Source organism: Arachis hypogaea, chromosome 2 (assembly GCF_003086295.3).
Source record: "Arachis hypogaea cultivar Tifrunner chromosome 2, arahy.Tifrunner.gnm2.J5K5, whole genome shotgun sequence".
Taxonomy (NCBI): Eukaryota; Viridiplantae; Streptophyta; class Magnoliopsida; order Fabales; family Fabaceae; genus Arachis; species Arachis hypogaea.
Genome location: NC_092037.1, coordinates 2,243,741 through 2,260,351, shown reverse-complemented (window position 1 = coordinate 2,260,351; position 16,611 = coordinate 2,243,741). Strand labels below are relative to the sequence as shown.

At 34.0% G+C, this 16,611-nt stretch overlaps 2 protein-coding genes and 2 pseudogenes across 2 annotated transcripts; 1 reads left to right on the top strand and 3 right to left on the bottom strand.

Annotated features, from left to right (window-relative positions):
• The first annotated feature begins 983 nt into the window (after positions 1-983).
• On the top strand, positions 984-4,536 carry LOC112732475 (mechanosensitive ion channel protein 1, mitochondrial). The gene is made up of 7 exons (XM_025781222.3): positions 984-1,143; positions 1,425-2,316; positions 2,411-2,688; positions 2,947-3,047; positions 3,150-3,257; positions 3,626-3,847; positions 4,025-4,536. Exons 2-7 carry the CDS (start codon positions 1,529-1,531, stop codon positions 4,124-4,126), a joined length of 1,599 nt encoding a protein of 532 aa, XP_025637007.1. The 5' UTR covers positions 984-1,143; positions 1,425-1,528; the 3' UTR covers positions 4,127-4,536.
• Positions 4,537-4,625: 89 nt separating this feature from the next.
• On the bottom strand, positions 4,626-6,338 carry LOC112732483 (putative UDP-rhamnose:rhamnosyltransferase 1; annotated as a pseudogene).
• A 2,145-nt stretch (positions 6,339-8,483) lies between these two features.
• On the bottom strand, positions 8,484-10,201 carry LOC112732470 (UDP-glycosyltransferase 91C1). The gene has a single exon (XM_025781220.3). The coding sequence runs from the start codon at positions 10,085-10,087 to the stop codon at positions 8,642-8,644; it is 1,446 nt and encodes a 481-aa protein (XP_025637005.1). The 5' UTR covers positions 10,088-10,201; the 3' UTR covers positions 8,484-8,641.
• A 3,261-nt stretch (positions 10,202-13,462) lies between these two features.
• LOC112732463 (putative UDP-rhamnose:rhamnosyltransferase 1) lies at positions 13,463-14,971 on the bottom strand (annotated as a pseudogene).
• Positions 14,972-16,611: the final 1,640 nt, after the last annotated feature.

The window sequence follows — 16,611 nt, the reverse complement described above, 5'->3', positions numbered from 1 at the left end:
AATTATTTTGAATCAATAATTCTGTCATTTTTGTGGACAACTGTAGAATTTTGAAAAAAATTATAATGATTCAAAAATTATTTTATTTAGTCTAATATATTAGTTTTTTTAATCGAATATTACCTTAGATTTATATCGGACTCAAATATTATTTTAACAAAAGATATTTAAAAAAGTACAAACCTTCTTAATTAAAGGGTTGGTACAATGCAAAAGTAGTGATGCAAAAAGTGGGTTATCTTTGACAAAATTCGAGCGTCTAAAACTATTACCACCTACGTCGTCAATCTGAAAACTCTATTACTTGTTGGGTCATGATTTTTCTATAGACATCAAATGTTAGGTACACATACTCATCGTCATCAAACCGAAAAATACGAAATTAAATTCCCAATGGTGCTAACAATTTATATCCAATATTTCAAACTCTCTTTGTTAAGTTAGCAATTTAGTATCTATGCTTGTTAATATTAAACTCTTAAATTCAGAAAGAGAACTTAACCAGTGAGTATGTAAAAGAATAGAATTATCACACTCAAATATAATTGTATCGTTATTATTTCTCATGTGACAATTAAGATATACATTTACAAAAATATATTTATTACTAGATATTTTTTTCTAAACTTACTAAAAGGGCGGAGAAGAAAAATGAAAAAGAAATAAAGAATTGATATGTTTGAGAAAAAGGTTAATACTTGCATATTTTTTTATAACTGTTTTAAATTTATTGTAATGTATATTATTTATAGTATAAACGAATTGATTATGCATGTACATGCATAAATTAATTCGTTTAAACTACAAACGAGATAAGTAATAAGATTTAAAGATATAAATTATCTCTAAATTACTTATATCAGTTAATAAAAAAATTAAATTATTTATTTAAAAAATCCTTTAAATTTAATTATAGGCCTAAGGACTAGTGTTATATTTTAACCTTAGATTATTATTAGTAAAAGATATTTATAGTTACTTCTTTTTATTAAATATTTTTATAGTTAATTTGTTGCTTATTCTTGTCTTACTTTGCAAGCAAAAAAAAAAAAAAATCTCGAAAAAAATGACGATTGTTGTGAGTTTTGACACTGTTTTCCTCACTGATTCAGCTCCACTTCAAGTTGAAGAAGCTAGCACAAGGTGGGTGCAAGTTTTTTTTGTTAAATAAAAATATTTTCCTTTTCCCGTTTTTCGCTGTTTGATTCCATCAGAAAACGCACGAAAATCGAATTCACAAAACCAATTACTTTCTTCTGTATCGCATTTGTGTTTTTTCCCTCTGCAAAAATCTTAGGGTTCACTAACCTATTCAATCATTCTGATATATTTTTTTTTCCTTTTTATATTTTTTCAATGTGATTGAATCTTAGCATGTTAATTGTGTTGAGAATTGGTGTGTGATACTGTTTTTGAATTTGCAGATTTTGAGGTGATTCTGGACTTGGATTAAAACCATTATCAATTATCGAACAATGGATTGTTTTTCTTCTTTGAAATGCTGAACTGCTTGTAGGTTTTTGATAAAATGGCTGCTGTTAGGTTTTCCCATTTAAAACGCCTCCAGAGTTCAATCAAGGGTTCTCTGAATGTTGAACTGTGTCACAATAGTGTGGATATGAATCTTGCAAGAAGTGCAAGGTTGCCTAGTGATTCACTTAGCAATGTTTATTACAAAAGGGAGTTACAGTCACCTCGAATTTTCACGAAGAATCAGTTTAGGAGTATTCCTTCTGAATGTCATGCAAGTAGTTCCCCTGTTATTACTAAACACAATGCATTAGTTTATCCTGGGTTGTCGCCTAGCTTTCGAATCCGGGGTGCTCTTCCTTTTGCTTCAATGAGCCCTGGGTTGAATTGCCGGACATTTTCGTCGGTTTTGGGTGGCAAAGGAAGCAGGGATCATAATGGCACAGAAATTGCTGCTGGTGCTGGTGATGATTCTGTTGTTGCTGGTGATCTAGCTGAGAAGGTGAAAGATACATGGAAGAGTGTGGTAGAGACAGCAACACATGCTGGAGAAAAGGTTAAAGAAGCCTCGGATGAGCTGACTCCGTATGCTCAACAGTTGCTTGATTCACATCCGTATCTTAACAAGGTGGTTATTCCAGTTGGTAGTACATTAACTGCTACTCTAGTAGCTTGGTTTTTGATGCCTTGGATTTTGAGGAAATTTCACAAATATGCAATGAAAGGCCCAATTTCTCTAATACCTGGAAGCACATCATGGGAACAAGTTACTTATGAGAAAAGCTTTTGGGGTGCTATGGAAGACCCAGTGCGATATTTAGTTACCTTCATCACATTATCACAGATGTTAGTGACTTTCAAATTTAGAAACATTTTTAGTCCCTTTTTTTTGTATTAAATTTTCAATTTTCAGTTCATGACAATTGACTTTGATTTCCAGTGGTGCAATGGTAGCTCCAACAACTATAACTTCACAATATCTTGTGCCGGCTTGGAGGGGTGCAGCGATTATTTCGTTTGTATGGTTTTTGCATAGATGGAAGACAAATGTTTTTCATCGTACCCTGTCCAATCAAGGTTTACTTGGACTTGACAGGGAGAAATTGCTCACTCTAGATAGAATCTCATCTGTTGGTCTGTTTATGATTGGTATAATGGCTTTGGCTGAGGCTTGTGGTGTGGCTGTGCAATCTATTGTAACTGTTGGTGGTATCGGAGGTACGTATTCCATAGATATATTTTACAGATTATGATGCTTTGGGATTGTCGAATGAGTTGAACTGAAAAAAGATTGCATAACTTGGTTTTGTGAAGAAGAGAATGTATAACTTGCTCTCTGTAGGAGTTTCTTTCCTGTTTGATAATGTGTCCTTTTCTTTTGTTTGCTGAACTGAATGTCTTCTTTTATAACACTGTTTCCTGTCCTGAGCGAATGACAAATGGGTGATTTTATGCTGCTCTTTTACCTTCAAACAGGAGTTGCTACTGCTTTTGCTGCAAGAGATATCCTTGGCAATGTTTTCAGTGGTTTATCTATGCAGTTTTCCAGGCCCTTTTCAATAGGAGATACAATAAAAGTACGTTGATTGAATAGGTGCAAATTAGTGACTATTTCTTTTTATTTTATTTCGTAGAAGTTATTTTTCCAAAACGTGTCTGAGAAATTGCACAAATTGCAGGCTGGCTCAGTTGAGGGTCAAGTGGTGGAAATGGGCCTTACTACAACATCGTTGCTGAGTACTGAGAAGTTTCCAGTCATAGTGCCGAATTCCTTTTTTTCTAGCCAGGTAAGCTTTGCTTTCGCCCTTTCTTCCGGGGTTTTTGTAACATAACTTAAGATGTGAGAGATACATAATTCTTGTGTCCTTTTGTTGCATGTCACTTAAATTTATTTATAATTCTTGTGTCCTTTTGTTTATGCATAATAACTTAATAAGAGAGATAAATAGGGATACATCATGTAAGAAAAAAATGTTACCTTGTCTTGTCTTGTATTCCTAAGACTAAGTTATGTTTCGTATTTCGTGCTACGAAACTTCTCCTACAGACGTGATAACGTTTGTAATTGTTGAAGTTCATGCCTCTTATTCGCACATGCAGATTCGCGTCCTCAGTGATCATACTTATAACCTTCTTTTCCATGCATACGTTGCAGGTTATAGTGAACAAATCTCGTGCTGAGTGTCGTGGCATCATCAGCAAAATCCCTTTGCAAATTGAGGATTTAAGTAAGATTCCCCAGTTATCTGAGGATATAAAAAGCATGCTAAGATCACATGCAAAGGTGTTCTTGGGAAAAGAGGTTCCTTACTGTTTCTTGTCAAGAGTGGAAAGTTCATATGCAGAATTGACTATTGGATACAACCTCAAACACATGGTACTGCACCCACCTAAATCCCAGAATCAGTCGATATTTTCTCGGTGAATGGTTTTTGTTTATAAAATGCTTTCGGAAGAGTTCTTCTCAAATGTTTTCTGCCCCTTATTCACCTTTATATTTTGCTGCACATCTTTTTATCTCTAATGCATATCTAATTTTTCTCTTTTCTTGCAGCGCAAAGATGAGTTATTTGCTGCAGAACAAGACGTTCTCCTGCATGCAGTTCAGGTCATTAAGAATCATGGGATAGCTCTTGGCAGCACATTGCCAGGTTGATTATTTTTGAAGACATGATTCATATACTTGCAAAGTTTTACACTGATACAAGGCCTGCATGGATATTAACATGCTCTACTGGTGTCTTTGGATAGAAGTTTTTACCCCTCTCCTCTTTTGGGTTCAAATTATGTACTCCCCCAAACAGATTCTGAAAAAGAAGAGTATTATTTCACACAAATCAGTTCCCAAGCGAGAACCAAATGTATTTTTGTAATTAATACTTGTAGTTTGCATCTTTTGACTTCAGATTTTAATTTTGCATGTCAGTTCTAACAGCAATTTAGCACAATTCATGTGAGAATCTTACACACTCAGTTGATGAACTTTAAACTCTAACTCTGATGATTGTCCAGTTGTTTCTGTCTATTATAATTAAAGAATGAATGCCCAATTACTATTGATGATCACATATTCACATTATATTTGTATTTCAATATGCATTCTTAAATATTCATTCCAAATCTGCATTACTTCTCAAACCAAGACAACCATGTTCACTCACTTACATAGGTAACTCACTGCTACGGTTTATTTATTTATCATTTACAAAGGATTACTGAAATCACATATCAACACTCTTAAAGAATCTATTAGCATATTTGAATCCCTATTTGGAAAGCTTAACGTTTGGTCAAAGGTTATTCTATTGTAGCTCTTTGTCCGAAAGCCATAGCTTTGAAGTTCTAAATGGAAATCCAAACATTGCTACAACAGTAGGACTAGATCTGTTTCCAGATTCCTGTCTTAAGAAACTTGACAAATTCCGCCATGTAATCCTGGTGTAGCTTCAAGTCTCCTACAACATTAGCAGCGTCTCTTGTTTTGTTTCTGAGCTTCTCCCCTTCCTCCATAACCATTGCTTCTCTAAGGGATTTGGCTATGTCATCTCGACTGAACGACCCATCTTCATTGTTTCTTTTCACTTCAATTGCCAATCCCTTTTCGACCAAAAACCTCGCGGTAAGAGGTTGATCAACAATGAAGGGCAACACAACAAGAGTGTTTCCAAATTGCAGATTTTCAATCACAGATCCCCAACCAGAATGAAAAAAAGATACCCCAATAGATGGATGTGCCAGAATTTCCTGTTGTGGTGCCCATCCCATGCATACTTTTCCTCTCTTTGATGTTCTTTCAACAAAACCAAGAGGTAGAGATTCATGATCATGAATTGCCCAAGTTGGTTTTCTCAGGATCCATAGAAAGGGCAATTCAGAAAGCTCTAATCCATAAGCTATCTCAAAAACTTGATCTTTACTCAATTTACACTCGCTCCCAAACCCCACAAAGACTACTGATTTGGTTGCTTGCGCATCAAGCCACTCAAATGTCTTACACCAAGACTCATCAACCATTCTTCTCTCTGGCTTATCTGGAGGAAGCAGACCAATGGGAATAACTGGCTTCCCAATCAATTCTTGGTACAGATTCAGATACTCACCTTCAATCTCGTGACAACTGCGAAATAACACAGCTTGCGAAGCACCAAATACCTTGTTAAACCTTTCTATGTCGCTTAGGCCGGAAACATTTTCCTGGTAGGCACCATCAAAAATAGCAATGGCTTCATGCATCTGGTAAGCCACTGAAGATGGGAAAGTAATCCATTCCGGCGGTACTGTTAGATCTTTGGGAGATGGGAGTGCACCCCTTGCACCTGGTGGTCCAAAGAACACTTGAACCGAAGCAGTAATGACTGAAAAAAACTGTAGTTTCACCTGAAACTCCTGGGCGATGTCTACAATCCAGTATGAATGAAAATCACATATTATTGTTGAAGTTGATCAGTTGCCAATTTTAAGTATTGAACTTTATCAGATGGAATGTCCACGGTGGCCTCAGCTCCTTCGGGCAAGAGGCCGGCGTCTAAGGATGGCAATGGAAGTTCGACCAAATCTAACAAATGAGCCAAAGTTGAAGGTGGTTTCGGAAGCCTTTGAATGTTTCTGGGTGTTGATATGAATGAGACATGAACACCAGATTTGGCTAAGGATATGGAAAGATGGAAAAATGGTATCAAGTGACCAAAGGCACACCATGGAAGCATCACTACATGAGTTCTACTCTCTGCCATTTTCTTTCTTTTTCTGGTGGAGGATCTTCTGAGTTCTATGCAGTCATTGACAAACAAAACTGCCAGAGATCTAGAGAAAGGAGAAAAATCTCAACCGTTCAAACACAAGAAGTGGAGTATCTTATCTAACTTTTAATAATGATGGTATTATGTCACATACCAAAATTTGAAGTACATGCACATAACCTACTTGGGTCTTTGTCATTTTACTATTCTGCATTATTTTTCCACTGGTTCCCACTTCTTTCATCTACATCATAATTTGTCCTCGGATCTCCAACTAATATTGTGTTTTGTTGGTGTATTAACTACCATTTCAATCTTTAATAAAGCATACTTAAATTAGCCTCTAACAATTTGAAGTAGAAAGAAAAATTAGTTCTTAATTTTCTTAATAAAATGATGAACCAGTCTTTAAGTTTTCTTAAGAAACAATATACTTGAAAGATTTTTGGTGACTAATATACTTGAAAGATTAAATTGTCTGGATTTTTAATAAATAAACGACTAATTTGTCGGTTTAATTTATTTGGGATCAATTTATCTAATCACTTCCGTTAAAAGAATATTCATGGTTTTGAAAATTTGGTACATTACCAATTTAATGTATTTGGATTCATTTTATGAATTTAATTTATATTTACTAATACTGTAAAAAGTTTTATACGGTCATCAAATCAGATTTATACACTTAGATAATTTTTAAAGTAACTAGAATGAGACTCTCGCGAGGGACGGTAAATTAATGATGATAGTATATAATAAATATTAAAAATTGTTATGTTTTGTAGAAATAAATTAAATATGTGTAAATTGAAGTTAAATTTAAAAGGTGTTTTATTTTAAATAATTTGTAGTACAAAAAATTTGGATGTTGGAATTATACAAAGTGACATTTTTATTTAGTGGTTTGATTTTTGCATTTGTTTTAGTTGATGGACTTAGTCATCTTATGTGGCGCTCGTCCTCCTTATTTTTGTTGGTTGTTAGAGTTGTTGTTTTCTTCTTTTTGTCGTAGGTGAAGACATGTTCTTTATGAATTGTTGAGTTTGATGCACTTTCTATTGCGTTATTTGGTTCCATCTTTGTATGTATGTTCTTTTTTCGAAGATGTGTTTTGAATTTGTATGGTTTTCTTTCTCCTTAATCTCTTGATGGGGTGGTCCTTCAATGTCATTATTTTTCTGAAATGTCATTAAATTTGAAGCAGTTGTGCCGAATAAGTTTTTTGCGTTGCCATCAAATAGTACAAAAGTTGTTGTAACACTTTGATCTGAAAACCTTTAATTAAATTTTGAACCAAAAATAAGTATTGGGTTAGCAACTAATAATTTGATAGATGAGATTATGAAAAATATAGAGTTACCTTATTGTTGGATATTGTGGTGTTTGATTACATGTGCCACAAATGTAGTTGTTTCTTTTTTTTATATGCTTTCTTCTATATTTTTTACATTTAACATAGTTTCATCCTAATTTGTTATCAATTTCGTTTATAGTTGCTAAAATTGTGAAGATCTTTTCCTATTCTAATATTCAATTTATGTTATTAGTAGGTATATGGTATTTGAGTAAGTATGAATGTATGATGCATGTTGTAATTTTTTTTGTCATATCTGATCATCAGATTCTCATTGCATGACCATTAGATCTTGGATAGTTATTCGATTTCTAATCTGAAAGAATGATGCTTTATTGAGTAAGTTTGAAATGTGCAGTTCGAAAATAAAATTTTTGTGCTAAATTTGATGTTATGTGAAAGAATAGTGATAAGAGACTTATATATGTAGTTTAAATGATATGGAATTTAAATACTTATAACGTAAAATTTATTATGATTAATAATATTAGTATGACATTTGTAATATGGATTTTTATTATTTATAAAGATTAATAAATTAATTGTTGCGGTTATAAATTTATTATATTGTTTATAACGGTAAGATATAATAAATATAGGAATTCAATGTATTTGTAGGTTACAAATTTATTGGATTCTATTTTTTAGTTTCTTATTTGTATATTTTATTTTTTTTGCTGATTTGGAAATAATAGTTGATTTGGTAAGAATTGAGTGGTTGATTTTAAAGTTGTGTCAAGTAGGCAATATTGCTGACATGGCATTAGTAAAAGGAAAAAAATATCTCAAAAATAATGTGGTGCATGCTTATATATCTACTTTTATATATTAAGAATAGATGAGTTTAAAAATTAGTTATTTTTACTAACGTGGCAATACACAATTAATTATCTGCATAAAACCCTTCTACATTGATAGTGTATGAAAATTAAGTTCTTTATTTTATTTCAAAATACTTAAGAAATGAAATATTTTAGCATAGGAGTATAAAGATAACTTGGGCAATTTGTCTTGTCTTTATTCTAAGCTCCTTTCCTTCAATTTGTAAAGCTCAAACACTGCTTTACCTAAAGTATAACTAGATTTGTTTCCAGATTCCTGTCTTAAGAAACTTGACAAATTCTTCCATATAATCCTGCTGCAGCTTCAAGTCTCCTACAACTTTAGCAGCATCTCTTGTTTTGTTTCTGAGTTTCTCTCCTTCCTCCATAACCATTGCTTCTCTAAGGGATTTGGCTATGTCATCTCGGCTAAATGATCCATCTTCATTGATTCTTTTCACTTCAATCGCCAGCTCCTTTTCGACCAAAAGCCTCGCATTAAGAGGCTGATCAACAATGAAGGGCAACACAACAAGGGTGTTTCCAAATTGCAGATTCTCAATCACAGATCCCCAACCAGAATGAAAAAAAGATCCTCCAATAGATGGATGTGCCAGAATTTCCTGTTGTGGTGCCCATCCCATACATACTTTTCCTCTCTTCGATGTTCTTTCCACGAAACCAAGAGGAAGAGATTCATGATCATGAATTGCCCAACTTGGTTTTCTAAGGATCCAGAGAAAAGGCAATTCAGAAAGCTCTAATCCATAAGCTATCTCAAAAACTTGATCCTTACTCAATTTACACTCACTCCCAAACCCCACAAAGACTACTGATTTGGTTGCTTGCGCGTCAAGCCACTCGAATGTCTTGCTCCAAGATTCATCAACATTTCTTCTCTCCGGCCTCTCTGAAGGAAGTAAACCAAAGGGAATCGCCGGCTTCCCGAGTATCTTCCAGTATAGATTCAGATACTCACCATCAAATTCGTTGCAGCTTCGAAATAATACAGCTTGTGAGGCATCAATTACCTTGTAAAACCTCTCTGTGTCGCTTAGCCCGGCAGCATTTTCCTGGTAGCCATCATTGAACACAGCAACGGCCTCATGCATCTGATAAGCTACTGAAGATGGAAATGTGATCCATTCTGGTGGCTTTGTTAGTTCTTCTGGACGTGAGAGGCCTGATCTTGCACCAGGTGGTCCAAAGAATGCTAGAACCGGAGCCGAAAAAACAGAGAAGCACAACAGTTTCAGCTGAAATTCTTTGGCAATGTCTATTATCCAATATGGATGAAAGTCACAGATGATCCAATCAGGTAGCCATTTGGCAACTAATTCCTTCACTGGATGTTGAAGTTGATCGTTTGCCACTTTTAAGTACTGAATCTTTTCAAAGGGAACGTCTATGGTGGCCTCGGCTCCTTCCGGCAAGAGGCCGGGGTCTAAGGATGGCAAGGGAAGCTCAACCAAATGGAGGGTATGAGCCAAAGTTGAAGGTGGCTTTGGAAGCCTTTGAATGTTTCTTGGAGTTGATATGAATGAGACATGAACACCAGATTTGGCCAAGGATATGGAAAGTTGGAAAAATGGTATCAAGTGACCAAAGGCACACCATGGAAGCATCACTACATGAGTTCTACTCTCTGCCATTTTCTTTTTCTTTTTCTGTGGTGGAGGATCTTCTGAGTTGTATTTGATCATTGCAAAACAAAAACTGCCATATATATAGAAGAATTTATTGTTTATGACCAATATCTTTATATTAGTCTAGTAATCTAACAACGTACTTTTAGCCCACACTTCTAAACATTACTGACTAACTACGGGCAAAAAACAATAAATTTGACTGATTCTTTAGCATTCCTCAATTGAAATATATGGACCCAACCTTCTTTTGGGAATTGCCGTTGGTTTTGGCACTATCCAACTTGTCACAGCTCGCCCCACACTTGGTCTGGTAATTACCGGCCATGAGTTCAGGTGTCGTTGTCATCCTTACTTTCTTAGCCTTTCTCATGGGTATTTGGATCATATTACATGCTAACATCTGATTTTTTTTTTTGTTTTCTATGGTATTTTCTAACTCAGTACGCCAAGAACTAATCTGTCGCAAATTTAAAGTCCAATTAAGGATTTACTGGCCAATAAGTTGGTGGTGGAAACTCACATGTAATTGCTATGAAGTTGTTAATTGAGACCGTTGGATAACAATTTAATCAAACGTCCAATTATCTAACGGTTGTTAATTAACAACTTCACATGAATACAATTGAACGTGAGTTTTTACCTAAGTTGATTAATTCAACTAAAAAAAATCCAACATTTAATATCAGCTGTCGAATAATGTTGTGATGCATTAATTACCATTTAAATATTAAGAAAACGATTATTCAAGATCAAGATCTTAACCATCCAATCTTCATTAATATTTGTCTCTTTCATTGTTAAAGTTCTTCTCATTTCTAAGTTTTGTTGCATCAACATTTTGCTTCAATCAACATTGTTGCATATATATATGTGATCACAAAAATCAGATGATTTCCAAAATATATACTTCGAAAATTTCTGCCACACAAACCAAAAAATATCAACACTTGATCTAACTTCACCCATAATGTGTGGATGCTATTTTGCATCGTGTTTAATGTGGTGATTCAAGTGTAAACTAGCGAAAAAAATTATTGAATGTTAAGTGAAATGCTACAACAATAAAATGCATCGATTTTGTGTTATTTTTCTTGACGAATTTAGTTCTCAAACCATAATACAAAACCAACAGCCAAACTAATTTATTACAAGCTTAAGTCACATATCTAAATTCATGGATTGAATTAACGAATAGTGTAGTAACTATCTTAGAATAAAAATATAGAAACATTAGGAGAAATAAACTTATTTGAAGAAGGAACCTACATAAACAAGCAAAATGTCTTTGTCCTAAAATAAAATAGATATATTTTTCATGAGTTTAATTTTGATGTACTACATTTTATATTGATAATGCATTAAAATTAAATTCTATTTTTCATATGCTAGAAATTTTAGAATAACTAGAATGAGAGCCGATGCGCGGGTAATAAAATAATGGTAGTATATAATAAATATTAAAAATGATTATGTTTTGTAGAATTAGATTAAATATGTGTAAATTAAAATTAAATTTAAAAGGTAATTTGTTTAAAATAATTTGTAGTAGAAAAGATTTAGATGTTGAAGTTGTACAAAGTGATATATTTATTTGGTGGTTTGATTTTTGCATTTGTTTTAGTTGATGGACTTAGTCTTTTTATGTGGCATTCGTCCTCATTTTTCTTTATTGGTTTTTGTTAGAGTTGTTACTTTCTTCTTTTTGTCAGAGTTGTTACTTTCTTCTTTTTGTCGCAGATTCTTGTGAAGGCATATTGTTTATGAATTGTTGAGTTGTATACACTTTCTATTGTGTTGTTGTTCCATCTTTGCATGTATGTTCTTCTTCCGAAGATGTGTCTTAAATTTGTATGATTTTCTTTCTCCTTAATCTTTTGATGTGCATGTAATTTTCCAATGACATCTACAATAAAAAGAACAAAAATAAGTAGAATTTTTTTTGAATAAGTTATTTTTAATTAGAATAATTGAAATATTATAAAGTGAAATTACTTGTTAATATTTTTCTTTGATCCACTCTGTCAGACAATGTCTCAAATGATATAAATTCAAAATAGTATTGGAAAATGTTCAAAATTGAATCTTTAATTTCTTTCACAACAGTTGTGAGTAAAAAATTTACTTTCATTATACCTTTAATTGGTCTATACAAATCATTTGCATCTTCTATTTTAAAATTTTTTATAGTATAGACTTTTTCTTCTTGTAACAAATGTTTGAATATGTTCATCATATTTCTCTTCACAATTACATGAAGAGATGTTTCCGACAGTGTTAGTAAATCATAGGTAATAATTAGTTAAAAAATTGATTACATTTATTTCTTTTAAGTTATTATTAAAAAGAACAATAAATAGCATATTGAAAGAAATATAATTTTAACGATATTAAAATACAATTATATATAAAGTATTATGAAATAATATAAAAAGCAAAAATAATTAAAATATTTTTTTCGTAAATTCAATTTAAAAATACAATAAATATGTTTATTTTGTACTTTTTCATCTAATATAATCATTTCTAAGTAAAAAGACTCTTCTTCATTTGTGGGTGTTAATGTTTTCTATAGACAAACCACGTGAACTTTGATAAACTAATTATCTGTTTGTTTGGTGATATTGTCCAAAAGAATGATGTTTCATTGAGTAAGTTTGAGTTGTTGTGTAGTGCAAAAATAAATTCTTGTGTTAAATTTGATGTTATTTGATGAAATAGTGATAAGAGACTTATATAAGTAGTTCAAATAGTATGAAGTTTGAATATTTGTAACGTAAATTTTATTATGATTAATAGATTAGTATGACATTTGATGCTTATTACATTTAATGAGTTATTTATAGAAATTAATAAATTAATTATTGGGGTTATAATTTATTGTACTATTTATAACGGTAAAATATAATAAATATAAGAATATGAATTCGTGTAAGTTACAAATTTGATTAGACACTATTAATTTCTAATTATTGTCATTAATAATTTTACCGCCTAATTTGTATATATTTCTATTACTTGTATATTTTTTTGTATATTTTTTTTGCTGATTTGGAAAATAACGGTTGATTTGGCGAAAATTGAGTGGTTGATTTTAATGTTTTGCCAAGTAAGCGATGTTACTGACATGACATAATAAGAGGAGAAAAATGTCTTAAAATTAATGTAGGTAAACTTATCCATCTACTTTTATATATTAAGAATGAATTTGGATCCTCTAAATTTTGAATTTGTACTTTAAAGACTAAAGTGTAATCTTTTACCCTTGAATGATTTCTCTCTCATATTTATTTTTTGTCTCACCTATGAAATAAATAGTGAGAGATCACACTTTATTCTCTAAAATGAAATTCAAAATTTAGAGGATCCAAATCCATTAAGAATAGATGGTGACAAAGACAAAGAAAAAGATACAATATCTTAGTATCTCACTTATCAAACACAACCCAAAGAGTTTATTCATTAGTTATTCCAAATAAGAAAAATTTAGGCTAAAAAACAAGATCTATTCGGAAATTCATCAAGTCTTAAGAAACTTGACAAATGCTTCCATGTAACCATGGTGAAGCTTCAAATCTCCTACAACTTTAGCAACTTCTCTAGTCTTTATTCTGAGCTTCTCTCCTTCCTCCAATACCATAGCTTCTCTAAGGCATTTGGCTATGTCATCTCTACTAAATGCACCATCTTCATTGTTTCTTTTCACTTCAATGGCAAGACCCTTATCAACCAAAGCCTTTGCATTAAGAGGTTGATCAACAACAAATGGCAACACTACAAGAGTGTGGCCAAACATCAAAGTCTCAATTATAGATCCCCAGCCAGAATGAAACAAAGACCCCCAATAGATTTATGTGCCAAAATTTCCTTTTGTGGTGCCCATCCAAAACAAACTTTTCCTCTCTTTGATGTTCTTTCACAAAATCCAAGAGGCAGAGAATCATGATCATGAATTGCCCAACTTGGTTTTCTCAATGTCCATAAAAATGGAAATTCAGAAAGCTCTACTCCATAAGCTATCTCAAAAACTTGCTCTTTGGTCAATTTACACTCACTACCAAACCCAACAAAGACTACCGATTTTGTTTCTTGCGCGTCAAGCCACTCGAATGTCTTCCTCCATGACTCATCAACAAGTCTTCTCTCCGGCTTCTCCGGAGGAAGCAAACCTATAGGAATCACTGGCTTCCCAATAAGTTCTTGGTATAGATTCAAATACTCACCTTCCATCTCATAGCAGCTGCGAAATGAAACAGCATTTGAGGCGCCTATCATCTTGGCAAACCTATCAATGTCTCTTAAACCGGACACATTTTCTACATATGCATCTTGGTAGAACGCAATGGCCTCATTTCGTTGGAAAGCCACTGAAGACGGAAAATTCATCCATTCTCTTGGTGATGTTAGGTCTTCTGGCGATGTTTTAGCTCTCATTCGATCGGGTGGTCCATAGAACACAATAGTGGAAGCAGAGTAAACAGAGAAGTACATGAGTTTCACATGAAGCTCTTGTGCTATCTCTACAATCCAGTGTGGATGAAAGTCACAAATGATCCAATTTGGTAGCAATTTAGACACAAATTCCTTAACTGGATTTTGCATCTGATCCCATGCCAACTTCAGGTACTGAATCTTGTCAAATGGGATGTCCATGGTGGCCTCACCACCAGAGAGTTGTGATGAGTCCAATGATGATGGAAATGGAATTTCCACCAAATGTAAAAAATGAGATAAATCTGAAGGTGGCTTTGGAAGCCTTTGAATGTTCTTTGGTGTTGAAATGAAGGAGACATGAATTCCTGATTTGGCTATGGCTATGGAGAGTTGGAAAAATGGAATCAAATGGCCAAATGCAGACCATGGAAGCATCACTACATGTTGAGTTGTATTCTTAGCCATTTTTCCCCTCTTTCTTTTCTTGTGTAAGGATCTTACAAGTTTTGCTGCAAATGTATTTATTTATGAGTATATATATATATATAAATGCTAGCAATTCTTTCCGTGTAGGACTATCCAACCTTTATTGTTATGAATTGATTAATAAAGTTGAAGGAACTATGTTTTTGTCTTATAGTATGAATTTGGCACTACTACTTTTTTGTTCAAACTTTTTCCACCTTAAAGACTGAAAGTCAAGACTATTAAAGAAGGAACAAAACTCACCCACCACTTCAATTGTTTTTCTCGAATAGTTCAAAAATGCTTTAAACTCCGCCTATGTTACACTTGCGGTACATAGCCGGTCCCAAGCCCGGATAAAGGAGGAGGGTTGTGTTAGGTCTTCGACAACCAACATAAAAATATAGCCGAACCCCCATGACATGAATCAAAGACATTATTGCGTTAAAGTTAGGTCGTTGCCCGGAAGCAACGCGTCGTATGGCTCGAGTACGGTGTCAAAGCAAGAGCCGCTGCATCGGTGCCCGGATGTAGTGTTAAATGAGCAAGGGTTCTCGCGTTTTCGTGAACGGACGAGGGTAAATAAGCTAGTTCACAAAGTAAAAGGTAAAGGTCGAAGTGACAGAAGGTTGAGATTTGGGACATGGAACATAGGCACTCTAATAGGAAAGTCCATGGAGGTGGTGGACACCATGACAAGGAGGAAGATTAACATTATGTGCCTACAAGAAACGAAATGGGTTGGTGCAAAGGCTAGGGAGTTGGATACTTCTGGTTTCAAACTTTGGTATACACGAAAGGTGAAGAATAGGAATGGGGTTGGAATAATTATGGATAAGCAGTGGAAGAGGGACGTAGTGGATGTCAAGAGGGTGGGAGATCGGATCATCTCTATCAAACTTGTGATGGAGGGAGGTGCTTTCCATGTGATTAGTGCCTATGCACCGCAAGTGGGTTCGGACGAACAACACAAGATAAGGTTTTGGGAGGATCTAGAGAGTTTGGTTCAAGGCATACCTTTGGGAGATAAGATTTTCTTAGGAGGAGATTTAAATGGCCATGTTGGGAGAGAAGTGACTGGATATGGGAGTATTCACGGAGGCCATGGTTTCGGGATGATCAATGCCGAGGGTAAAACTATTTTGGACTTTTCTTCAACCTTTGATCTTCTCATCGCAAATACATGTTTTAAAAAGAGAGACGAACATCTTATAACCTATAAGAGTGGCATGACAAGCTCTCAAATTGACTTCTTCTTGTTGAGGAGAGTTGACCGGAAATTTTGCATTAACTGTAAAATTATTCTGGGAGAGAGTTTGACAACACAACATAGGGTGCTCGTCATGGATTTTCGCGTTGAGCAAAAGTTGAGGAAAAGACATACGAAGAATCCAAGGACGAGGTGGTGGCGGATGAAAGGTGAGGAACAAAGAAACTTCCTAAGACGGGTAGGAGAAGAGGCAAAGTGGGAGGGGAACGGAAGCGCGGAAGAGATGTGGAGGGAGATGGCAGAAGTTATTAGAAGAATAGCAAAAGAAAGTTTTGGTGAATCTAAAAGAATAGGACCAAGAGACAAGGAGTCTTGGTGGTGGAATGCGAGTATACAAGAAAAGATAAAGATAAAAAGGGAATGTTTTAAAGAGTGGTCTTTATGCCGCAATTCAGATAATTGGAAAAAATAT

Excerpts from the sequence above, each read along its gene's own strand:
- LOC112732475 (XM_025781222.3), top strand. The coding sequence starts at position 1,529 with ATGGCTGCTGTTAGGTTTTCCCATTTAAAACGCCTCCAGAGTTCAATC. Across the intron at positions 3,048-3,149 it reads CAATAGGAGATACAATAAAA|GCTGGCTCAGTTGAGGGTCA; the intron begins GTACGTTGATTG and ends CACAAATTGCAG. Across the intron at positions 3,258-3,625 it reads ATTCCTTTTTTTCTAGCCAG|GTTATAGTGAACAAATCTCG; the intron begins GTAAGCTTTGCT and ends CATACGTTGCAG.
- LOC112732470 (XM_025781220.3), bottom strand. The coding sequence starts at position 10,087 with ATGATCAAATACAACTCAGAAGATCCTCCACCACAGAAAAAGAAAAAG.